This window comes from Pristiophorus japonicus, chromosome 5, assembly GCF_044704955.1.
Source record: "Pristiophorus japonicus isolate sPriJap1 chromosome 5, sPriJap1.hap1, whole genome shotgun sequence".
NCBI lineage: Eukaryota > Metazoa > Chordata > Chondrichthyes > Pristiophoridae > Pristiophorus > Pristiophorus japonicus.
Genome location: NC_091981.1, coordinates 252,000,436 through 252,027,073, shown reverse-complemented (window position 1 = coordinate 252,027,073; position 26,638 = coordinate 252,000,436). Strand labels below are relative to the sequence as shown.

The 26,638-nt window shown below is 43.6% G+C and overlaps 1 protein-coding gene across 7 annotated transcripts in view; it reads left to right on the top strand.

Moving 5' to 3' along the window:
- The window catches only part of LOC139264671 (partitioning defective 3 homolog), a 984,694-nt gene that overhangs the window by 18,066 nt on the left and 939,990 nt on the right, over positions 1-26,638 (top strand). Inside the window, exon 1 of one of the 7 annotated variants that reach the window (XM_070881546.1) lies at positions 19,412-19,519. The exons of the other annotated variants lie outside the window; for them this stretch is intronic. Coding sequence (XP_070737647.1) covers positions 19,415-19,519 — 105 coding nt within the window. The 5' untranslated portion in view covers positions 19,412-19,414. Of the gene's footprint in view, positions 1-19,411; positions 19,520-26,638 lie in introns of those variants that run through there. 7 annotated transcript variants of the gene reach the window in all.

Sequence of the window (26,638 nt, the reverse complement as noted above, 5' to 3'; positions counted from 1 at the left end):
GCGCTGAGATGGTCAGTGCCGTTGAGGTTTTTGACAGCGCAGGTTCCCCCATCACAGCCCGCCATATCAAACTCTGGACCAACAGAGATCCCCTCCTATCTATGATAAAGAAATGTGTCCTGACTGGGGATTGGGCGCCCGCACACGGGGCGTGCCCCGAGGAGGTCAGACCATTTCAGAGACTGATGGATGAGTTCTCCATCCAAGCCGACTGCCTACTATGGGGCAGCCAGGTGGTCATGCTCCAGAAAGGAAGGGAAGCATTCATCAGGGAACTCCACAGCGAGCACCCTTGCATTGTGCAAATGAAGGCCATTGCCTGGTCACATGTATGGTGGCCGGGGTTTGACTTAGACCTGGAACACTGGGTTCGCAGGTGCATGACGTGTGCCCAGCTGGGCAATGCCCCCAGGGCGGCCCCGCTCAGCCCGTGGCCCTGGCCCACCAGGCCATGGTCACCCATCCATGTGGACTGTGCGGGGCCGTTCATGGGGAAAAATGTTCTTGATTGTAGTCGATGCATACTCGAAATGGATCGAGTGCATCATATTAAACTCGTGCACGACATCCATCACCGTGGAGAGTCTGCGTACGGTTTTCACGACCCACGGCTTGCCGGAAATTCTGGTCAGCGACAATGGCCCGTGTTTCACCAGCCATGAATTCCAGGAGTTTAACGGGTAATGGCATTAAACACATCCGGACGGCACCATTCAAGCCGGCTTCCAATGGCCAGGCAGAACGTGCGGTCCAAGTCATAAAACAAGGCATGCTCCGTATCCAGGGACCCTCGCTTCAGTACCGCCTATCGTGCCTCCTGCTGGCCTATAGGTTCCGCCCGCACTCGCTCACGGGAGTCCCGTCAGCGGCTGTGCCTCATTCACCCAAGCCTGGCAGACATTGTTGAGGGCTAGCGGCAGTCCCAAACCTAGTGCCATGATCGAAACTCAAGGGGGAGGTGTATAGAAATGGACGACCCGGTATTTGTGCTTAACCATGCACTAGGACCCAAGTGGCTTGAGGGCACCATAATTGGTAAAGAGGGAAATAGGTTCATAGTGGTCAGACTAAACAATGGGCAGATATGCCGCAAACATCTGGACCAGGTAAAGAAAAGGTTCAGCATGGACACTGAGGAACCTGAAATAGACCATGGGATGTCAACCACACCACTGCCAGTGAACGAGCAACAAGGACAGTCAACAGCATGAACAGTCCCTGCGGCCAGCCCGGAACCAACTCGGGCAACAGAGACGCATGCCACGGTTCAACCACCAGAGCCACAACTGCGGCACTCCACGAGAGAGCGTCGACCGCCTGAAAGACTCCATCTTTGACCCAAAGACATTGGGGGGGGGGGGGGAGGTGATGTCATGTTTGTAACCTTCACATAACTGTAACCAATATGTCACAACACTGTACACTGTATACAACTGTGAAATACACACCTTGACCACAGGGGGTGAACAGTCCAATACGAGAGCCACAGTCCCTGACCCAGATGGGACAGATAGTCGTTGAGGCTAAGGGAGAGTGGGACAGATTTGCCGCACCCTCTTTCCGTTGCCTGCGCTTGATTTCTGCATGCTCTCAGCGATGAGACTCGAGGTGCTCAGCACCCTCCCATGGCTGCACTTCCTCCACTTAGGGCAGTCTTTGGCCAGGAACTCCCAGGTGTCGGTGGGGTTGTTGCACTTTATCAGGGAGGCTTTGAGGGTGTCCTTGTAACGTTTCCTCTGCCCACCTTTGGCTCGTTTGCCGTGAAGGAGTTCCAAGTAGAGCGCTTGCTTTGGGAGTCTCGTGTCTGGCATGCGGACAATGGCCTGTCCAGCGGAGCTGATCAAGTATGGTCAGTGCTTCAATGCTGGGGATGTTGACCTGGTCGAGGATACTAATGTTGGTGCGTCTGTCCTCCCAGGGGATTTGTAGGATCTTGCGGAGGCATCGTTGGTGGTATTTCTCCAGCGACTTGAGGTGTCTACTGTACATTACAGGAAAGATATGATTGCACTGGAAAGGATGCAGAGATTTACAAGAATGTTGCCTGGACTGGAGAATTTTGGCCATGAGGAAAAATTGGAGATGCTGGGTTTGTTTTCTTTGGAACAGTTGAGGCTGAGGGGAGACCTGATTGAGCTGTATAAAATTATGAGGGGCTTAGAGAGAGTGGATAGGAAGGACTATGTCTTGGCAGAGGGGTCAACAACCAAGGGACATAGATTTAAAGTAATTGGAGGGAGGTTTAGAGGAGATATGAGGGGAAATGTCTTCACCCAGAGGGGGTCTGGAACTCGCTGCCTGAAAGGGTGGCAGAGGCAGAATCCTCACCACATTTAAAAAATACTTGGATGTGCACTTAAAGTGCTGTAACCTACAGGGCTATGGATGAAGAGCTTGAAAATGGGATTAGGCTGGATAGCTGTTGGTCGGCTGGCGTGGACACAATGGGCCGAAATGGCCTCCTTCCGTGCTGTAAATTTCTATGAAATCCCCTCGAAACCTTCTACCAATTACTTTAAATTTATGCCCCCTGGTTGTTGACTCTTCTGCTAAGGGAAATAGGCCCTTTCTATCCACTTTATCTAGGTCCCTCATAATTTTATACACCTCAATGAGGCCTCCTCTCAGCCTCTTCTGTTCCAAGGAAAACAAATCCAGCCTATCCAATCTGTCGTCATAGCTAAGATTCTTCACTTCCGGCAACATCCTTGTAAATCTCTCCTGTACCCTCTCCAGTGCAATCACATCCTTCCTATAATGCAGTGATCAGAACTGCACGCAGTATTCCAGCTGTGGCCTAACTAGTGTTTTCTACAGTTCAAGCATAACCCACCTGCTCTTATAGTCTATGTCTCGTCTAATAAAGGCAAGCATTCCATATGCCTTCTTAACCACCTTATCCACCTTGCCTGCTACCTTCAGGGATCTGTGGACATGCACTCCAAGGTCCCTTTGTTCATCTACACTTCTCAATGTCCTACCATTTAATGTGTATTCCCTTTCCTTGTTAGCCCTCCCCAAATGCATTACCTCACACTTCTCTGGATTAAACCATTTGCCACTGTTCTGCCCACCTTACCAGCTGATTGATATCTTCCTGCAGTCTGCAGATTTCTTCTTCATTATCAACCACACAGCCTATTTTAGTATCATCTGCAAACTTCTTAATCATACCCCCTATATTCAAGTCTAGATCATTGATGTGTACAGGTTGAGAGTCCGAGATCTGGAAACCTCGAAACCGAGGCTGTTCCAGATTCCGAGTATTTCTGGATTTTGGAAAGTCTTTGCCTGGGCCGAGGTAGATGGGGTTAGGTCAGGCAGCCAAGGTGGGGGGGGATTTTCCGGTTTCCAGATGACCCCGCCATGGATCAGTCCGGATTCCGGAATATTCCGAATTTTGGAACTCCGGATTTCAGGCGCTCAACCTGTACCACAAAAAGCAAGGGACCCAGTACTGAGTCCTGTGGCACCCCATTGAAAACATCCTTCCAATCACAAAAACACCCATCAGCCATTAGCCTTTGCTTCCTGCCTCTGAGCCAATTTTGGATCCAACTTACCACTTTGCCCTGGATCCCATGTGCTTTTACTTTCATGACCAGTCTACCATGTGGGACCTTATCAAAAGCTTTGCTAAAATCCATATACACTACTTCATAGGCACTGCCCTCATCGACCCTCCTGGTTACCTCCTCTCAAAATTCAATCAAGTTAGTCAGACACAAACTTCCCTTAACAAATCCCTGATTAATCCATGTCTTTCTAAATGTAGATTTATCCTGTCCTTCAGGATTTTTTCCAATAAATTTCCCACCACTGAGGTTAGGCTGACTGACCTGTAATTACTCGGTCTATCCCTTTTCTCCCTTCTTAAACAAAGGTACCACATTTGCAGTCCTCCAGTCTTTGGCACCACAGCTAAAGCCAGAGGATTGGAAAATGATGGTCAAAGCCCCTGCTATTTCCTCTTGCTTCGCTTAACAGCCTGGGATACATTTCATCCGGGCCTGGGGACTTATCCACTTTCGAAGCTACTAAACCCCTTAATACCTCCTCTCTCACTATGTTTATTTCATCTAATATTTCACTCTCCTCCTCGATAGCAGTGTCTGCATCGCCCCTCTCTTTCATGAAAATAGATGCAAAGTGTTCATTAAGAACCATGTCCACATCTTCCGCCTCCACACACAGATTACCCTCACGGTCTCTAATAGGCCCTACCCTTTCTTTAGTTATCCTCTTGCTCTTAATATATTTATAAAACATCTTTGGGTTTTCCTTGATTTTACTTGCCAATAATTTTTCATGCTTTTGCTTTCCTAATATCCCTTTTTATCTCGTCCCTTGTGCTTCTATACTCCTCTAGAGTTTCTGCAGTATTTAGCCCTCGGTATCTGTCATAAGCTTCCTTTTTTTTCTTTATCCTACCCTGCATGTCCCTAGACATCCAGGGGGCTCTAGATTTGTTTGTCCCACCCTTTTTCTTTAAGGGCACATATTTGGTCTGAACCCTGCGGATCTCCTCCTTGAATGCCTCCCACTGCTCTGACACTGATTTACCTTCAAGTAGCTGTTTCCAGTCCACTATGGCTAAATCACCTCTCAGCTCAGCAAAGTTGGCTTTTCCCCAGTTTAGAACTTTTATTCCTGGTCTAACCTTGTTCTTTTCCATAACTACCTTAAATCTAACTGAATTATGGTCACTAGCATCGAAATGCTCTCCCACTGATACCCCTTCAAAAGTACAAGTTATTCCCATTTTTTACTACGGTATGAAAACCTAATATTTTGTGTGCTTGACTTCAAAGAAATGGCATTACTTCAAAGGAGGTAAGATGTATGAATCTTCCAGGTCTGGCTGTTAGATTTTATTTCTGCTCTAGATGCATCAAACTCTTTGGGTGCTCAGCTATTCCATATGCAACTCATCATCCTACAAGCTTTGAAAATTTATATAATACAGGGACACAATGAAAGATCATATGATTCATCCCAATAGACATTCATTTCAAGAAACACTGCACGCATCATTCTGAAAGAAATAGATTTAACTCCTCATTGACAATATTGAGTTCCCTTATATAATGTTATTTAATATTTCACCTGTGTTCTCTTGGCTTGTGTGACAACTTGTTTAATGTAAAGAAATTTGATTAGTGGTTGAACCAGCACAGAGTGGTCTAGTGTTATGTTTTTCCATTTCCAAATTGGCAGCAGATATAGTGGGCACCCGAATTGTTCTCTGGTGAACAATTTACTGGGATTCATTGTCCGACCTGGGCTGCACTAATGCATTGCAGGGGAGAATCGGGCTTCAGTTCATGGATACTTGTTATGTAGGAAAGGACCAGAGCCATAATAGTGTTCAGAAACACTGGGCCATGTGGGACCTGAGCCACTTCCTGTAGTCCAGCAAAGCTGAAGTGTGATGCTATGTGGGGGTTATGTCCAAAATATTTGGGGGGGGGAAGGGTGTGGGGGAAATGTGTATTTTTCCTTCCCACCCCCTCACAAGCCTGAACCCTCAAACTGCCAGTCAGTACTGCTTTGCTTTTTGTTGCTGCACCGACATTATCAATATAGAGGGACATTGTCTTGGTAAAGGTAACTTTGTATTAAAGGTGACATTGTACTTTCTTTTCTATAAACATCATGTGCCAGGCTCTTGTATTCATCAGTGATAACATTACATATACCACACATGCAGTACAGGTAGGTGCTGATAATTCTCCCCTCTAGCTCATCCGAACTGCCATCCTTCATGCATGAAACCTGAACACTGATTATTGGCAATCCATTGGGGAGGCGGAGGCAGCCAAGCGGGAGGATGATGACATATCCAAGTTCCATTTGCACTAGGTGTTCCAAGGGCACAGTTTCCAGCAGGAGTTACTGGGTAGCTATCAACCCGGATTAGGAACCCCAATCAGAACACCGAGGGCAAATTATTATGCTTCAGCAACTGCCCTGCCTGAGATCAGCAAATGGCACAGGCTGGGAATAGGACCCAAGACCTAATAGCTTAGTTTTGCACTGAACTACACTGACCCACATAAGGGGCTTTTACTGTTCAATTTAAATTCTGGGAGAGTCGTGTCTCTGTGTTTTTACTCTGGGAATGCCACTGTCCTTGTCCTGGCAGCTGAATGCAGACCTACAGAAAACTGTCTGTCATTCTGCAGTCAGCATAAAGAAGCACCATTGGAAAAAGTACCTTAAAGGAATTAGAATTAACTTAGCATGAATTTCTGCTGGTCACAGTTACTTTGTGCATATCTCCTGTGCATTCTTCCCCCTCTGCCAACATTTCATAATTATTATCTGAACACCTCAGTTGGATCGTTGCCGTGTAATTCACCATGAGGTATCCAGTTAAAATGATTGGAAATATAGTGTGGCTAACCAAAAATAATGTAAATCTGACACTGTGAAATCATTCCAAATGCTTTACCAATACCCGAGTTTTGCAGTGCCAGGTTTCTTCACTTCATATTGAATGAATTCGTTTTCAACTTCCGGGCTTTGTGGAAGAACCTTTAGCTCTCTGACCTACATTGGCTCCCAGTTCACCCAACACCTCGATTATATAAAAAAAAAATACTCATCCTTGTGTTCAAATCCTTCTATGGCCTCGCCCCTCCCTATCTATGTAACCTCCTCCAGCCCTATAACATTTCGAGAAATCTGTGCTCCTCCAACTCTGATCTCTAGTGCATCGCCCACTTCCTTTGCTCCACCATTGGTCATGCCTTCAGTCGTCTAGGCCCTAATTCTAGAATTCCCTTCATAAACCTCTCCGCCTCGCCACCTCTTTATCCTTTTAAGATACTCTTTAAAGTCTACCTCTTTGACCAAGCTTTTAGTCACCTGCCGTAATATTTGCTTTGGCTCTATTTCAATTTTTTTCTGATTGTGCTCCTGTGAAGTGCCTTGGGACATTTCACTGCACTAAATGTGCTACAGGTATGTAAATGCAAGTTGTAAGAATTATTTCTCCAAACAAGGATGCTATAAAAAGTTTATGGATATGGGTCAGATAAGTGGATATGACACTTGCTTTGAAAATGCTTCCTCCCATTGTTACTTTCCTTTTTCAATGAGGTGGCAAGATATTACAAAGGACGTGGGCTCAATTACCGAACAATATGGTTTTCGAAAAGCTGACGGAAGTTCTGATATTGTATAATGAACACCCTGGGGGGGGATTTACTCTGCAATCGTGCAGAGAGGGAAATCATGCTTGACAAATCTTCTAGAATTTTTTGAGGATGTAACTAGTAGAGTGGACAAGGGAGAACCAGTGGATGTGGTGTATTTGGACTTTCAAAAGGCTTTTGACAAGGTCCCACACAAGAGATTGGCGTGCATAATTAAAGAATATAATATTGGAGGTAATGTACTGACGTGGATAGAGAACTGGTTGGCAGACAGGACGCAGAGAGTAGGGATAAACTGGTCCTTTTCAGAATGGCAGGCAATGACTAGTGGGGTGCCGCAGGGCTCATTGCTGGGACCCCAGCTCTTTACAATATACATTAATGATCTAGATGAATGAATTGAGTGCAATATCTCCAAGTTTGCAGATGACACTATACTGGGTGGCGGTGTGAGCTGCAAGGAGGATGCTTATTTTACCTATGTCGTTGGTCCTGATATGGACCACGACCTCTAGCTGTTTACCCTCTTCCCGCCCAGAATGCCCTGCGTCTGCACTGTGACATCCTTGACCCTGGCACCAGGGAGGCACAAAACCATTGAGGAGTCACATCTACGGCCGCAGAAATGACTGTCTGTTTCCCTGACTATAGAATCCCCTATCACTCGAGCTCTTTTATTCTTCGTCCCTCCCCCCTGTGCAGTTGAGCCATCCGTGGTGCCTTGGAATTGGCTCTGGCTGCACTCCCCAGAGGCACCATCGTCCTTACCGATACTCAGAAGAGTATATCGGTTTGAAAGCGAGATGGACTCACTGGGGGATTCCTGTCTAGCATTCTTACTCCATCTGGTGGTCACCCACTTCTCCTCTACCTGCATGCTTGTAAGCTGCGGGGTGACCACCTCCTGAAACGTGCTATCCACGTAGCTCGAGCCTCGCGGATACACCGTATTGACTCCAGCCGCCATTCAAGCTCCGAAACGCGAAGCGTCCAGGACTTCCCACATGCCGCAGGACTGAGTTGCCCTGCCATCCCTCTAATTAGACTTAGTTAATTAAAATGTAATTAAAACGAAAAAGAGAGATACTTACCAATCAAATAGCCAACCACTTACCTGCCCGGACGAGGGCTGTGAGATCCTCATCAGAAGTGAATTCCTCGCCTCCCTCCAGCCCTCCTCTCCTTGGACTCCTGGCCTCTGATCTCACCAAAGTCGGGGACTCCCGCTCTCTCTCGGGCTCTCCCGCTCTCTCTCGGGCTCTCTTCTGGACTCTCCGGGTTGAAGTGGTTTGGGGTATGCATTGATGAACTAGTGGCTGTGTACCTTTTGGAATCAGCTGGTTGGTCTGGTACCAAAGCCATGAGTTGCGAGACTACTGATGGTAGGCAGCCTGTCATGCTTGGGCTTCACACCGGGTGTAGTCTAATTCCAGCCTGGTGTGAGTCTGTGTTGGATTTCGAAGAAGCTATATCTACTTCGCTTTTTTTAATATCAGATGGTCTCGCCTCTCTTCTAACATTGAAAAATAAGCAAGTAGAGTTCTGTGCAGACATCAAGCACACATGGGAAGTGTGCTTTTGTCATGAACTCAGTTCAAACTGCAGTAAATGATTTAGTTTGGATCTGCTGACAGCACATTGCACATAAATATCAGTGCGAGATTGACATCTGTAGGATAATGGTAGCCATAGATAAACACCGAGAAGGAAATAATTCAAACAAAAGATTTTGATCATGACAAACTGCAAGGATAAAATACGAATGGTTTACAAATCTCTTCATAATCCTGGGGTTGAGTTAGTCTTACAGTCTTACATTGTAAACGCCCCGTACAGTGAAATAGGCTGTCAATATACACTTACCTAGAGGATTGCAGGGTGTGCTGTCATACAAAATTTTTACATTCAATTTCAAATGATTTGGGGTGTGCATTGAAAAAGTAGCACATTTCTCTCCAGTCTGAAAAACAACCGTTCACCATTACTCGTTACTTAGCCAATTTTGTATCCATGCAGCCACTGTCTCTTTAATTCCATGGGCTTCAATTTTCCGAAAGTCTTTTATGTGGTACTTTATCAAATACCTTTTGAAAGTCCATCAACCGCACTACCCTCGTCAACCTTCTGCTACCTCATAAAGGAGCACAGTCAATTTAGTCAAACGTGATTTGTCTTTAACAAATCCGTACTGGCTTTCATTTTTTAACCCATACTTTTCCAAGTGCCAATTAATTTTGTCCCGGATTAATGTCTCTAAAGGTTTCCTCATCACTGATGCTAGGTTCATTGGTCAGTAATTGCCGGGTTTATCCTTATCGCCTCTTTTGGACAGGGGTGTAACATTTGCAGTCCTCCAGTCTTGTGACACCACTACCATATCTAAGGAGGATCGTAAGATTTTGGCCAGAGCCTTCACAATTTTCATACTTCCTGCGCATTTGGAAAGAGGTGATATGATAGGTCCAAGTCAGCATGGATTTGTGAAAGGGAAATCATGCTTGACAAATCTTCTGGAATTTCTTTGAGGATGTTTCCAGTAGAGTGGACAAGGGAGAACCAGTTGATGTGGTGTATTTGGACTTTCAGAAGGCTTTTGACAAGGTCCCACACAAGAGATTAATGTGCAAAGTTAAAGCACATGAGATTGGGGGTAGTGTGCTGACATGGATTGAGAACTGATTGTCAGACAGGAAGCAAGAGTAGGAATAAATGGGTACTTTTCAGAATGGCAGGCAGTGACTAGTGGGGTACCGCAAGGTTCTATGCTGGGGCCCCAGTTGTTTACATTGTACATTAATGATTTAGACGAGGGGATTAAATGTAATATCTCCAAATTTGCGGCTGACACTAAGTTGGGTGGCAGTGTGAGCTGCGAGGAGGATGCTATGAGGCTGCAGAGTGACTTGGATAGGTTAGGTGAGTGGGCAAATGCATGGCAGATGAATATAATGTGGATAAATGTGAGGTTATCCACTTTGGTGGTAAAAACAGAGAGACAGACTATTATCTGAATGGTGACAGATTAGGAAAAGGGGAGGTGCAACGAGACATGGGTGTCATGGTACATCAGCCATTGAAGGTTGGCATGCAGGTACAGCAGGTGGTTAAGAAAGCAAATGGCATGTTGGCCTTCACAGCGAGGGGATTTGAGTACAGGGGCAGGGAGGTGTTGCTACAGTTGTACAGGGCCTTGGTGAGGCCACACCTGGAGTATTGTGTACAGTTTTGGTCTCCTAACTTGAGGAAGGACATTTTTGCTATTGAGGGAGTGCAGCGAAGGTTCACCAGACTGATTCCCGGGATGGTGGGACTGACATATCAAGAAAGACTGGATCAACTGGGCTTGTATTCACTGGAGTTCAGAAGAATGAGAGGGGAGCTCATAGAAACGTTTAAAATTCTGACAGGTTTAGACAGGTTAGATGCAGGAAGAATGTTCTCAATGTTGGGGAAGTCCAGAACCAGGGGTCACAGACTAAGGATAAGAGGTAAGCCATTTAGGACTGAGATGAGGAGAAACTTCTTCATCCAGAGAGTGGTGAACCTGTGGAATTCTCTACCACAGAAAGTTGTTGAGGCCAATTCACTAAATATATTCAAAAAGGAGTTAGATGTAGTCCGTACTACTAGGGGGATCAAAGGGTATGGCGAGAAAGCAGGAATGGTGTACTGAAGTTGCATGTTCAGCCATGAACTCATTGAATGGTGGTGCAGGCTCGAAGGGCCGAATGGCCTACTCCTGCACCTATTTTCTATGTTTCTATGTTTCTATGTTTCCTTCTCTCGGCAACCTAGGATCCATCCCATCTGGACCGGGTGACTTTTCTACTTTGATTACTGCCAATCGCTAAGTACCTCTTTTATCTATTTTTATCCTATAACCTTTCTCATATACCACCTCCTTTACTGTGACATTGGCAAAAACATCCTCTTTCGCAAAGACAGTTGCTCCACCTTTCCTTTGACTACCCTTTGAATATTTATATGTTTATAAAAGACTTTTGGTTCCCTTTTCTGCTAATCTATTCTCATACATGCTCTTTGCCCCTCTTATTTCCTTATTCAGTTCTTCCTTGTACTTTTTGGATATAGTTTGGTTCTCTACTAAATTATGAATCCAACATTTATTATATCCCCCTTGTTGGAATGTGTCTAGTCTGTACCCAAACTATCTCTTGTTTAAAGTGCTCCCATTGCTCATTTCATGTTTTATCCCCCAGTCTTTGATTCTAATCCACCTGGGCCAGATCCAACCCTCCTCCAGTTGAGTATTTTCACTGTTGATTTTTCCATGTCCTTTTCCATAACTACTCAAAACCAGATGACATTGTGATCAATGTTTCCCAAATGTTCCCCCACTGAAACATGTTACACTTGCCCCACTTCATTCCCAGCGCTGCTTCCTCCTTCTTTGTGCTGGAAACGTACTGATCGAGGAAGTTCTCTTGTCCACACTTAAGGAATTCCTTTCTCTTATGCCCCTTGCACTGTCCTTTACACTATTCTTTTCCAAAGTGATATTAAGACAATCGAAGTCCCCCCTTATCACTACTCTAAAGTTTGTGCATCATTCTGGAATTTGCCCGCAAATATGCTCCTCTATCTCCTTACCACTATTTGTGGCCAGCAGTGAAATGGCACCTCTATTGTTCCTTAATTCTAATCAAATAAGTTCTGTCTTTGAATGCAAGTACATCTTCCATTTCTCGTGCTGTAACAGTATCTTTGATCAATACTGCTACCCATCCTCTCCTCCTGTTTTTTTCCCTTCCCTATCTTTCCTGAATATATTGTAGCCAGGAATATGAAGTGCCCATTCCTCCCTTTGTTTGAGCCAGCAGTAAAATAAAAAGAATACAAAGTAACATTGGGCCTGCTAACACCAGTGAGTCTAGGGCTAATGTTATATTTCCACACTCAATCAGCTTTTTAGCATGCATTCTGTTTGTAATTGTGCAAATTAAACTTTTAATGGTTTTAAAATCTGTAGTCGTTCTTTAGATCAAGACCAACTTTGGGGAAGAAGTCGGGCACTCATCCCAATATCTGCTTTGATTCAATGACAGTTGTCTGATTACGCACCTGTGAAGTTCCTTGGGACGTTTTCCTACGTTAATGGCTCTATATAAATGCAAATAATCTAGAGACTTTGAGTTCAAATCCCTGCTTGACAGTTGTAAGGATTTGAATTCAGTTTAAAAAAAAATCTTCATAATAAGTAGGTCTCCATTTAAAAAAAAATAAAAGTGACCATGGAGCCGACGGATTGTTGTAAAAACCCAACTGGTTCACAATGTCCTTTCAAGAGGGAAACCTGCTGTCCTTGCCTTATATGTGACTCCAGTACCACCGTGGTGATACTTAATGCCTTCAGAGGTCACGTAGCAAGCCAAACTTGTAATGTGCTGCTTGGTTTACAGCTAGCCAAATAGTTATAAAGCCTCCAATTTCTGTATTGATCTCTTTATTTTGTCTGCTTTTTTTTTTCCTGCTTCAGAAAACTAACTTGTTTTATTTCCAGCAGAAAGGTAATTTATGCAGAACATATGCGAGTATTGTCGTGCATTAGTAGAGAGGACACAATTTGCCACCTTAGAACATTACAAATCAAGGGGATTAATTCTTGCCTAACTTCCTGAAACGTATCTAGGGTATTATGGCGATGTTTTGTGAGCCTTCAACAACATGGGTGTTGTTGTGGAGGTGGTTTGGTAGCTTGCAATCCTGTTTCTTTTTGTGTGTGGGGGAGCAGTTGTTACTGAATATTTCATAATGAAAAGAACCTGTCTTCTGTATCTGTATTCTGTAACTCTGCCAGAAACAGGGACACATCAATTAAGTATCTTCAAATAATGCAACAGTAGAAAGTAAGAACTTTTTAAGCCTTCAGCGAGGCACTTTTGATTAAAATGCTTATTGTGTATGATTAATAGATAACTGGCATTTTCTTTTTGAGCTTCTCGGAGACTGATAATTACAGCTGTCATGAAATTTTGAATTGAGTGGTGGCTAATTCCTTTCGTTCTAATCCCCAAATCAGATAGTTAGTACAAAATGTGCAAGATTGCAAAACATTAGAAATATTAATGAGGGCTGGAATGTATATGCACCCATGCATTTCTTGTAAAATGATGTAATGAGTTGTCCTTCGTTAACTGAATTGAGTGACTGTATTTTGTGCAAACTCTTGCTCAATTTTCTATCAGTGAATTGAGCAAGGCCGTCTCTTTTCCATATATGAATTTAAAATCAGCACTCGTCCGTTGTCCGATGTCTTGCAGATTGTACGAAATTTGTAAACTTGCACATTCTATTCAGATTTGCAGTTATAAGCAACATGATGCCCAGGAGTGAGTGGTGCAAATGTAGGTAAAGACCATCACTTTCTCCCCATTTCCACAATCCTATTGATCCTAGAGTGACATTGTCTTTGCAGACTTAAGAATCATAAGCAAGTTCAGTGCCGAAGGACACGATTGATTCAATCATCATCATCATAGGCAGTCCCTCGGAATCGAGGAAGACTTGTTTCCACTCCTGAAGTGAGTTCTTTGGTGGCTGAACAGTCCAATACGAGAGCCGCAGACTCTGTCACAGGTGGGACGGACATTCGCCGAGGGAAGGGGTGGGTGGGACTGATTTGCCGCACGCTGCCTTCGCTTGACCTCTTCACGCTCTCTGCATTGAGATGCGAAGTACTCTTCGCCCTCCCGGATGCACTTCCTCCACTTAGGGCGGTCTTTGGCCAGGGATTCCCAGGTGTCAGTGGTGATATTGCACTTTATCAGGGAGACTTTGAGCGTGTCCTTGTAACGTTTCCGCTGCCCACCTTTGGCTTGTTTGCCATGAAGGAACTCCACATCGAGCACTTGCTTTGGGAGTCTTGTGTTTGGCATGCAAACTATGTGGCCTGCCCAACGAAGCTAATCGAGTGTGGTCACTGCTTCAATGCTGGGGATATTAGCCTGGACGAGGACACCGATGTTGGTGCGTCTGTCCTCCCAGGTGATTTGCAGGATCTTGCGGAGACATCGTTGGTGATATATCTCCAGTGACTTGAGGTGTCTTCTGTATATCGTCCATGCCTCTGATCCATACAGGAGGGCGGGTATTACTACAGCCTTGTAGACCATGAGCTTGGTGATAGATTTAAGGTCCTGGTCTTCGAACACTTTTCCTCAGGTGGCCGAAGGCTGCACTGGAGGCGGTGTTGAATCTCCGCATCAATGTCTGCTTTTGTTGACCGGAGGCTCCTGAGATATGGGAAATGGTCCACGTTGTCGAGGGCCGCGTCGTCGATCTTGATGACTGGGGGGCAGTGCTGTGCGGCGAGGACAGGCTGGTGGAGGACCTTTGTCCTACGGATGTTTAGCATAAGGCCCATGCTTTCATATACCTCAGTAAATACTATATCCTGGAGTTCAGCCTCAATGTGCGCAGATGCAGGCGTCATCTGCATACTGTAGCTCAACGACAGAGGTTGGGATGATCTTGGACCTGGCCCGGAGGCGACATAGGTTAAACAGCTTCCCACTGGTTCTGTAATTTAGTTCCACTCCAGCGGGGGAGCTTGTTGACTGCAAGGTGGAGCATGGCAGCGAGGAAGATTGAGAAGAGGGTTGGAGTGATGACACAGCCCTGTTTGACCCCGGTCCGGACGTGGATTGGGTCTGTAATGGATCCGTTGGTAAGGACCGCGGCCTGCATGTCATCGTGGAGCAGGAGAAGGCTGTTGATAAACTTTTGGGGGCGTCCGAAACGGAGGAGGACGCTCCAAAGAACCTTGCGATTGACAGTGTCAAAGACCTTTGTAAGGTCGAAGAAGACCATGTAGAAGGGCTGGCGCTGCTCCTTGCATTTTTCCTGCAGTTGTCGCGCTGCAAAGATCATGTCCATAGGGAGACGAAATCTGCACTGTGGTTCTGGGAGGAGCTCCTTGGCCACAGGGAGGATTGACTCAATATGCTTTGCTAACACTCCCACTGGAGTTATCTACTTTAACCACATTTCCCTGCTGTTTTCCCCAGCTTTTTGGCTTATTTTTTTCCACCGTTGAACTAATTTCTTCTCGACCATTGTTATTGACTCAGTAGCCACTTGTGGTAAAGAATTTCATATTGCAAATAGCAAACACAGAACTGCTGCTCAAAAATTGTCACATCACAACCTCAGAATATCCCAAAGCACTTTACAGGTAATTAGCTACTTTCAATAGCAGTCACTGTTGTTAGATGGATATATTTAGGAACTCATGGAAGCAAGTCATCCTCGTTCGACGGACCGCCTATGATGAGCAATAAAAACAGAAAATGCTGAAAATACTCAGCAGGTCAAGCAGCATCTGTGGAGAGGGAAACAGAATTAATGTTTCAGGTTGATGATCATTCATCAGAAATGTAGTAATCTATTGGCACGTAGCAAGATCTCACACAGTTAATGAGATAAATGACCAGTTGATCTGTGCTTGGTACTAGTTCAGGAAATAATTTTGGCCAGGACACTTGGCAGACTCCCTGTTGCTTTTTGATCTTTCAGGCCCATGTGGATCGTTAATTTAAAGTCTCATCCAAAAGATGGTAGCTAACATTGGGTCGCCTCCCTTACAAAACCACTAACATCGATGCCCTCCTCAAAAAAAAAAATGACCCTTCACTTCTCTGTCCATGCAAATCACTGGCCCATCTGCATTCTCATTTATTATATTGCATTTTATATAGAATGACATAGAAATTATAGCACAGAAACAGACCATTCAGCCCAACTATGGCGGTGTTTATAACCCTCCTCCCACCCTATTCATCGAACCCCATCAGCATATCCTTCGAATCCTTTCTCCCTCATGTGTTTATTGCCCCATAAAGGCATCTGTGCTATTCATCTCAACTACTCTGTAGCAAGTTCCACATGCTGATCACTCTCTGGGTGAAGAAGGTTTCGACTGAATTTCTTACTGGATTTATTAGTGACTACATTTATATTTATATTCCCCTAGTTTTGGACTCCCCCCATAAGTGGAAACATCTCATCTACGTCTACCCTATATCAAACCCCTTCACATTTTTAAAGACTTCTATTAGACCACCTCTCAGTCTTCTCTTTTCTTGAGAAAAGAGCCTCTGGCATATTCAGTCTTTCCTGACAGGTATAAGCTCTCAGTTCTGGTATCATCTTTGTAAATCTAAGATGACATCTCATCAAAAGTGTAGTCTGCTGAGTATCAGTAAATTCATTATTGGACAGTGTTGCACGGAGTGTTGAGTGTTTGAAAAAATCATTCTGAAGAAAAAGAAATGTTATTTGTCTAGGTAAGCACCTTTGTGAAGTTACAGTGACCTTCAGAATATAAAATATCAATGAAATCTTTTTCATATGAAATGTTATGCCTATTTATCACTGAAAATTAAACTGTTAACTACTTTCTGTGAAGAATGATGTCTTTGGGAGAACACACGTGCACACACGACTATCTGTGGTATTTCCTTTGTTTCTGTATAGTTATAAATCCTACAGATAAATGTAACTAGTTTTAGCTTGAATGATGGGGCCTGACAACATGGTATTTTTCACTGTGGGTCGGAATGATGATCAGCAGCCTGTGCACAATATTGCACAAAAGAGTAATTGTTACTCCTGTGGCATCCTGCTCCCATTCATAGCAAATAGCAAGTATAAGTTTCTGATCCTAGCCTATGGAAAATGCAGGAGATAAGCATTTAGTAAGATATAAATTCCTGCATGAATAAGATGAAAATCTGTTGGAGAATCCATCTACCATGAGTTATTTATGAACACTGGTTGGATTGTGCTGTATATCGTGGTACATTAAACAGGGTAGTGATGCAGAAACAGTAGATTGATCATTTTTTACACTAAAGAGGCAGTAAATGAAGGCCCCAACACTGATGTTCAATAAACTAGCCAAATTGTGATATCTTGAATTGACGTACAAATCCCTGTTGGCCATTATGAGCGCACGCCTTGGCATTGATTAACTAGATGTTTAGAAATTATATAATAAGATTAATATTTAAAGATTTGACTTTTAGCCTTGTGTGTTTGGCTTGCTGAAGCACCAACTATATGCAAAATTAAGTTAGCTAATAGTCAAACATAAGGTTCTGAAGTAATATTTGAAGTTTTTACATAAAAAGCTTGTAATTTGATTCTAACACAATGCAGAATCTCTTGGTTCAGAGTAACTCATCACAACTTTGGTACCTTTCTATATTTGATGGGTCTAATTGAGAATTCTAATTTTATATAGTGTTGATAACCGTATTGGCATTTGTATTTCGAGAAGTAATCTTTATTACATAAGAACATAAGAATTAGGAACAGGAGTAGGCCATCTAGCCCCTCGAGCCTGCTCCGCCATTCAACAAGATCATGGATGATCTGGCCGTGGACTCAGCTCCACTTACCCGCCCGCTCCCCATAACCCTTAATTCCCTTATTGGTTAAAAATCTATCTGTGATTTGAATACATTCAATGAGCTAGCCTCAACTGCTTCCCTGGGCATAGAATTCCACAGATTCACAACCCTCTGGGAGAAGAAATTCCTTCTCAACTCGGTTTTAAATTGGCTGCCCCGTATTTTGAGGCTGTGCCTCCTAGTTCTAGTCTCCCCGACTCATGGAAACAACCTCTCTGCCTTTATCTTGTCTATCCCTTTCATTAATTTAAATGTTTCTATAAGATCACCCCTCATCCTTCTGAACTCCAACAAGTAAAGACCCAGTCTACTCAATCTATCATCATAAGGTAACCCCCTCATCTCCGGAATCAGCCGAGTGAATCATGTCTGTACCCTCTCGATTATTATAGAGATTTTTATGCAGTTACTTTCTTCTTTCCCAAGCTCTGTTGCCCATATCCAAACACGCACCAAATCCTGCTCACCTATCACTCCTGTGCTCGCTGACCTACATTGGCTCGCAGTCCGGCAACATCACGATTTAAAAAAATAATTCTCATCCTTGTTTTCAAATCTCTCCATGGCCTCGCCCCTCCCAATCACTTCAACCTCCTCCAGCCCTACAACCCTGAGATATATGGTTGACTCCAATTCCCCGATTTTCATTGTTACACCACTGACAGCCATGCCTTCAGCTGCCTAGGCCCGAAGCTCTGGAATTCCCTCCCTAAACCTCTCCGCCTCCTTTTAAGGCACTCCTTGCCTCTTATGGTATATGTCCGAATGTCTCATGTGGCTCGGTGTAAAATGTTGTTTGCTGGTGCCCCTTTGAACCACATTGGGATGGTCCACTACGTTTAAAGCCGCTCTATAAATGCAAATTATTGTTGTTTTGTTTAAAGTTTAATTTACCTTCATGTTTTGAATCTTTAGACTTTCTGCTGTTGCCTTGGTGGTCTGCAATGGTGTGATACAGAGCCATTCAGACGAGGAAGATTTCACATTCAATTCCTGATCCATTAGCTAACTTCAGCCAACACAACAGTGTGTGCTTTTTTACATTAGTGTTCTTGGTCAGGGAGAGAGGGGTGAAAAATATCAGGATTCGAGTGCTGTCAGAGGGCTCTCCCAACCCAAAAGTTGTCTGGACATCCGGGCTAGTTGCGATGCCTTCATGGCTAAATAAGTTACCACCAATCACTTTCTCAACTTGAGACCGGGACCATGACTACTTGGGCAAGGAATTGGCAGAGAGTTGCTATCATGGAGCCATGGCCTTGGATGAATCAAAGCCTTCAGAAGAGGAGAGAAAAATAGAAGAAAATTGGGAGCAGGTGAAAACATTTCCGCAATTCTTGAGAACAATGCTGGAATTTACGTCTATTAAATTATCTGAAGAATTACTGAAACTTCTGTATTCAGTCACCAAGTGATGCAGAAATCCACTCCTGGCAATGGCACAGCCAGTGAAATATGCAAATAGCCAGAACAATGGCAGATTAAATTTAATGTCGACGAGAACAAAATGCTGCACATGTGAGGGGAAAATGGTTGGCACGTATTTCATGAATGGTGTTGAAATAGCTAAAGATGAAATTGGAAGAGATTTCTGAGTGTTACTCGACTTGCTGCTCAACAGACCAAATCAGTGTAGAGCAGGAATCAGCAAAGCCAATTGAATTTTGAACTATATAGCCAAAACAACAGAATACAAGTTAGAGGAAGTAACTTGCGACCAAACTGTTGAGTGCTCTGGACAGACCATCTCTGGAGGACAGTGTGCAATTCTGGTCACTGGGGTACAAGGGAAACATTTTGGCAGCAGTGCAGAGAAGGGCCATGAAGTTAATCCCTAGTGTTCGAGCTCTGAGTTGGGAGGAAAGACTCGAGAAACTTGGGCTTTTCAGCCTTGAAGGGAGATGCTTAAGTGTTGTTTATACAGAGGTATGATAAAGGTAAATGTATAAAATTATTTTAAACTAAATTGCAAGAGGATGATGAATATTGAGCATTAAGGAAATAAGAAAAACCTCAGATTTCAGTCTTTCACAATATTGCTGCTTCTCCTTTTGTAGCATTGATCTTGACTCCATTGCACTGTAACCAGGAACCCGAGTTCAAGCTTTTATCACCCCGTGACTGGGTGAAATGCTGATTATTTCTTCGCCCCCCCCCCCCCCCCACATTGCACTCTTCATAAATTACACATTAGCTGGTAGACAGTGGCCCGTGTTACCATCTACAGTAATACAGTATCACCCTCGTCCTTGGCATCTTCCACTGGCTTCCTAAACCCCAGAGAAGCAACCTAAGATTCTTACCCATACTTCCCAATCCCTCCATGGTCTCTTGCCTCCTACTTTTTGAAATAATTAGTTCTTAAACTTTCAAAATAAGCTTAAAATAAGTGGCCTTCAAATTCATTTTGGGATCTGTAGATTCAGTCTTGCCGATTTTTTTCCCCCAATTTTAGCTGAACTTTCTGATGAGGCATTTTAGAGGGGTGATTCAATCCGCACAGTTTCTCGTGGCATCTGCAAAGGCTTTCCTGGCTCCATCAGGAGCACTGTGCTGTGCTAGGGTGGAAGAACCGAGAAGAAAGGAGAGAAAAAAAACTTACAAAGTGGGGCTATAGAGCATTCTTTCTCTTCATAATTTGTGCTTCCAAACTGGAGAATCTTTCCTTTGTTACACCCTCCTGTGACAATTGTTGTGGAGTAGTCCTGTGACAATGAATACTATGAAGTATTCAGTCGATGTAATTTCAGCTCTTCCAACTGGCAACATGTTGTTCATTGTGTGGAGACGATAGTAAATTAATGATAAAGCACTGGGTTTAGATGTCCATAACTGATTTGCTATTCGCTCTTGTAACATGTCATCAGGACGACTCTATTTAAAACTGTAGACTGATCACTGTGTATGTTTACTTATCTTTTAGACCTGTCAGTCAGTTTTGCAGGAGTGACTGCCACAAATGCTGCTGGCAAGTTGCAATGTTTCAAAAAGGAACCATGAGCAATGGAGATTTTTGAAACTTTTGTGGTTTGAGTGGGGCCGGGTGGGAGATCATCCATTATTTGCACTCTTTTTTTTTTAAATTACATTTTTGATGCTACACGGTATAGTCAATTGTATTAAGTTTTGGAAGTGAAGTAAGAAGGAAATGTGGAACTGGAAAAGGCCATTGGCACATCAGAGAAAAAAATGTGTGTTTATATACTTATTGGAGTCGAGAAGAATGAGAGGTGATCTTGTCGAAACATATTAGATAATGGGGGGTGGGGGCTCGACAAGGTGGATGCAGAGAGGATATTTCCACTCATAGCGGAAACTAGAACTAGGGGGCATAGTCTCAGAATAAGGGGTCACCTATTTAAAATTGGGATGAGGAGAAATTTCTTCTGAGGGTTGTAAATCTATGGAATTCTCTGTCCCAGAGAGCTGGGGAGGCTGGGTCATTGAATATATTCAAGGCCGACAGGGAAGTGGAGCGGAGTCCATGATCAGATCAGCCATGATCTTACTGAATGGTGGAGCAGGCTTGAGGGGCCAAATAGCCTACTCCTGCTCCTATCTCTTATGTTCTTATATATTTTGTTTTGTTGGCAAATGTGTGTAGCTAATTTATGCACGGTAAAGTCCCACAAACAGCAGTGAGATAAATAAGCTGTTAATCTATTTTGGGTGATGTTGGTTGAGTGAGTGTTGGCCAAGACAACCTCCCTGCTCCTCTTCGAATAGAACCCTGGGATCTTTCCCACTCGCCTGAGCCTGGTTTAACATCTCATTTGAAAGATGATACCTTTGACATTGTAAAGCTCTCACTGCAGCACTAAGGTGTCAACCTAGATTATATGCTCGTGCCCTGAACCCACGATCTTCTGCCTCTCGGGTGAGGCTGCTACTGCTGAGCCAATCTGGCACTTGTCAAGCTGATAACTTTCATCTGTATAATTTAGACTAGCATTGCCACGAACCAAATTATTCATACTTTCAATGGAAGGTGTTTACAAAGTCCCTCTCTCGCTCTGTTCACCCCCACAGTTGTAACAGAATGCAATATCCAAATACAATCTGCATTATTTGCCTTGGGTTGCAAAATGTGTAAGTTTTGACTCTCTCTTCTACAGTCATTTTCATTATCCCAGCAGCATTGGGAAACATGTTACAAACTAGAGCATTTCATTATATCTATCTGCACAGAAGGAATGAATTAACTGTATTTAACGGGAACTTAATAGATCTGTATACCTTTTCAGATGAAGCTCTTGGGCAGTGAGCTGTTTTACCAAGAGTAGTTTTCAGCTGTTGCTTAATGATTATCAAAGAGAGCTTCCCAGTGGTTATGATGATCTAAACAAGATCATGGACACTAGCAAAAACACATTAGAAATAGGGAAGTATGTAATGCATCATACACATGAGCACATATTTCTCATCAGAGGTGCTCTCATAGTTATTGGGCGCTTGAAACATAGAAAATAGGTGCAGGAGTAGGCCATTCGGCCCTTCAAGCCTGCACCATCATTCAGTAAGATCATGGCTGATCATTCACCTCAGTGCCCCTTTCCTGCTTTCTCTCCATACCCCCTTGATCCCTTTAGCCGTAAGGGCCATATTTAACTCTCTCTTGAATATATCCAATGAACTGGCATCAACAACTCTCTGTAGAGTGAAGAAGTTTATCCTCATCTCAGTCCTAAATGGCTGACCCCTTATCCTTAGACTATATCTCCTGGTTCTGGACTTCCCCAACATCGGGAACATTCTTCCTGCATCTAACCTGTCCAGTCCCGTCAGAATTTTATATGTTTCTATGAGATCTCCTCTCATCCTTCTAAACTCCAGTGAATACAGGCCCAGTCGATCCAGTCTCTCCTCATATGTCAGTCCTGCCATCCCGGGAATCAGCCTGATGAACCTTCGCTGCACTCCCTCAATAGCAAGAACGTCCTTCCTCAGATTAGGAGACCAAAACTGAACACAATATTCCAGGTGAGGCCTCACCAAGGCCCTGTACAACTGCAGTAAGACCTCCCTGCTCCTATACTCAAATCCCCTAGCTATGAAGGCCAACATACCATTTGTCGCCTTCACCGCCTGCTGTACCTGCATGCCAACTTGCAATGACTGATGTACCATGACACCAAGGTCTCGTTGCACCTCCCCTTTTCCTAATCTGCCGCCATTCAGATAAAAACACAAAGGCAGAATATTGCCACCAAAGTGATTAACCTTTCATTTATTCACATTATACTGCATCTGCCACATGTTTGCCCACTCACCTAACCTGTCTAAGTCACCCTGCAGCCTTTTAGCGTTCTCCTCACAGCTCACACCGCCACCCAGCTGAGTGTCATCTGCAAATTTGGAGATATTACACACAATTCCCTCATCCAAATCATTAATGTATATTGTAAATAGCTGAGGTCCCAGCACTGAGCCCTGCGGTACTCCACTAGTCACTGCCTGCCATTCTGAAAAGGACCCGTTTATCCCGACTCTCTGCTTCCTGTCTGCCAACCAGTTCTCTATTCACGTCAGTACACTACCCCAATACCATGTGCTTTAATTTTGCACACCAATCTCTTGTGTGGGACCTTGTCAAAAGCCTTTTGAAAGTCCAAATACACCACATCCACTGGTTCTCCCTTGTCCACTCTACCAGTTACATCCTCAAAAAATTCTAGAAGATTTGTCGAGCAGGATTTCCCTTTCATAAATCCATGCCGACTTGGATCGATCCCGTCACTGCTTTCCAAATGTGCTGCTATTTCATCTTTAATAATTGATTCCAACATTTTCCCCACTACCAATGTCAGGCTAACCGGTCTATAATTACCCGTTTTCTCTCTCCCTCCTTTCTTTAAAAAGTGGTGTTACATTAGCTACCCTCTAGTCCATCGGAACTGATCCAGAGTCGATCGACTGTTGGAAAATGATCACCAATGCATCCACTATTTCTAGGGCTACTTCCTTAAGTACTCTGGGATGCAGACTATCAGGCCCCGGGGATTTATCGGCCTTCAATCCCATCAATTTCTCTAACACGATTTCCCGCCTAATAATGATTTCCTTCAGTTCCTCCTTCTCACTAAATCCTCGGTCCCCTAGTATTTCCAGGAGGTTATTTGTGTATTTCTTCGTGAAAACAGAACCAAAGTATTTGTTTAACTGGTCCGCCATTTCTTTGTTCCCCATTATAAATTCACCTGAATCTGACTGCAAGGAACGTACGTTTGTTTTCACTAATCTTTTTCTCTTCACATCTATAAAAGCTTTTGCAGTCAGTTTTTATGTTCCCAGCAAGCTTCCTCTTGTACTCTATTTTCCCCCTCCTAATTAAACCCTTTGTCCTCTGCTGTATTATAAAATTTTCCCAGTCCTCAGGTTTGCTGCTTTTTCTGGCCAATTTATATGTCTCTTCCTTGGATTTAACACAATCCTTAATTTCCCTTATTTGCCACAGTTGAGCTACCTTCCCTCTTTTATGTTTACTCCAGACAGGGATGTACAATTTTTGAAGTTCATCCATGTGATCTTTAAATGTTTGCAATTGCCTATCCACCGTCAACCCTTTAAGTATCACTCGCCAGTCTATTCAAGCCAATTCACATCTCATACCATCGAAGTTTCCTTTCCTTAAGTTCAGCACCCTAATCTCTGAATTAACTGTGTCGCTCTCCATCTTAATAAAGAATTCTACCATATTATGGTCACCCTTCCCCAAGGGCCTTACACAACAAGATTGCTAATTAATCCTCTCGTTATACAACACCCAGTCTAGGCTGGCCAGCCCTCTAGTTGGTTCCTCGACATATTGGTCTAGAAAACCATCCCTAATACACTCCAGGAAATCCTCCTCCACCGCATTGCTACCATTTTGGTTAGCCCAATCAATATGTAGATTAAAGTCGCCCATGATAACTGCTGTACCTTTATTGCACGCATCCCTAATTTCTTGTTTGATGTTGTCCCCAACCTCACTACTACTGTGTGGAGATTTCCATATTTACTGTAGAGCGTTTGTCCGATGATAAAGGAAAAACAATTAGATTTATTTTGGTTGAAAAGAAGCTTTTATATTTAGCAGCCGATTATTAGCTTACAACTCCATCTTGCAGACTTGCCCACTTCCCTATTTAAGTGGTTGTTTAATTGTACCATTGATACAGCGCTTAGATTTTGCCGATGCAATGATACACAATTAACAAATAATTTCTTCTGTATCATTACACCACAATAGTGCTTGAATCTGAGCATTTCAATTTGGGACAGTAAGAACATAAGAACATAAGAAAAAGGAACAGGAGTAGGTCATACAGCCCCTCGAACCTGCTCTGCCATTCAATAAGATCATGGCTGATCTGATCATGGACTCAGCTCCACTTCCCCGCCCGTTTCCCATAACCCCTTATCCCTTTTATCGTTTAAGAAACTGTCTATTTCTGTCTTAACTTTATTCAATGCCCCATCTTCCACACTCTATGAGGCAGCGAATTCCACAGATTTACAACCCTCTGAGAAGAAATTTCTCCCCTTCTCTGTTTTAAATGGGCGCCCCCTTATTCTAAGATCATGCCCTCTAGTTCTAGTCTCCCCCATCAGTGGAAACATCCTCTCTGCATCCACCTTGTCAAGCACCCTCATAATCCTATATGTTTCGATAAGATCACCTCTCATTCTTCTGAATTCCAGTGAGTAGAGGCCCAACCAACTCAACCTTAACTCATAAGTCAACCCCCTCATCTTCGGAATCAACCTAGTGAACCTTCTCTGAATTGCCTCCAAAGCAAGTATATCCTTTCGTAAATATGGAAAACAAAACTGCACACAGTATTCCAGGTGTGGCCTCACCAAAACCTTGTATAGCTATAGCAAGACTTCCCTGCTTTTATTCTGCATCCCCTTTGCAATAAAGGCCAAGATAGCATTGGCCTTCCTGATCACTTGCTGTACCTGCATACTATCCTTTTGTGTTTCATGCACAAGTACCCCCAGGTCTTGCTGTACTGCAGCACTTTGCAATCTTTCTCCATTTAAATAATAACTTGCTCTTAAATTTTTTCTGCCAAAGTGCATGACCTCACACTTTCCAACATTATACTCCATCTGCCAAATTTTTTCCCACTCACTTAGCCTGTCTATGTCCTTTTGCAGATTTTTGTGTCCTCCTCACACACTGCTTTTCCTCCCATCTTTGTATCGTCAGCAAACTTGGCTATGTTACACTCAGTCCCTTCTTCCAAGTCATTAATTTAGATTGTAAATAGTTGGGGTCCTAGTACTGATCCCTGCGGCACCCCACTCGTTACTGATTGTCAACCAGAGAATGAACCATTTATCCCGACTCTCTGTTTTCTGTTAGTCAGCCAATCCTCTATCCATGCTAATATATCACCCCCAACCCCGTGAACTTTTATCTTGTGCAGTAACCTTTTATGTGACACCTTGTCAAATGCCTTCTGGAAGTCCAAATACACCACATCTACTGGTTCCCCTTCATCCACCCTGTTTGTTACATCCTCAAAGAACTCTATAGCAAAATTGTCAAACATGACTTCCCCTTCATAAATCCATGCTGACTGTGACCTTCTATGTGGTACATAGAACCTCCTTTAATTTATGTCTTTCTGATGAGATTTATTTTAGATTCTTGAAGTGTTTTGGCACAGCCAATAAAGCAGAATTCAGAAAAGAAAAGAAAATATGCATTTATATAGCATGTTTCACAACCTCAGGACGTCCCAAAGTACTTTTGAAGTGCCGTCATTATTGAAATGTAGGAAACGTGGCAGCCAATTTGTGCACAGCAATGTGATGATCAAAAGATGTTTTTATTATGTTGCTTGATAATTCCCCTTTTCTTGAAAATAGTGCCGTGGGTTCTTTTATGTCTACCTGAGAGAGCAGATGGGGCCTCATCGAAAGACCATTCCGATAGTGCTGCACTCCTTCAGTGCTGCACTGGAGTGTTAGCCAAATTTTTGTGCTGAAGTCTCGAGTGGGACTTGAACCCACAACCTTCTGACTCAGAGGCGAGAATGCTACCCACTGAGC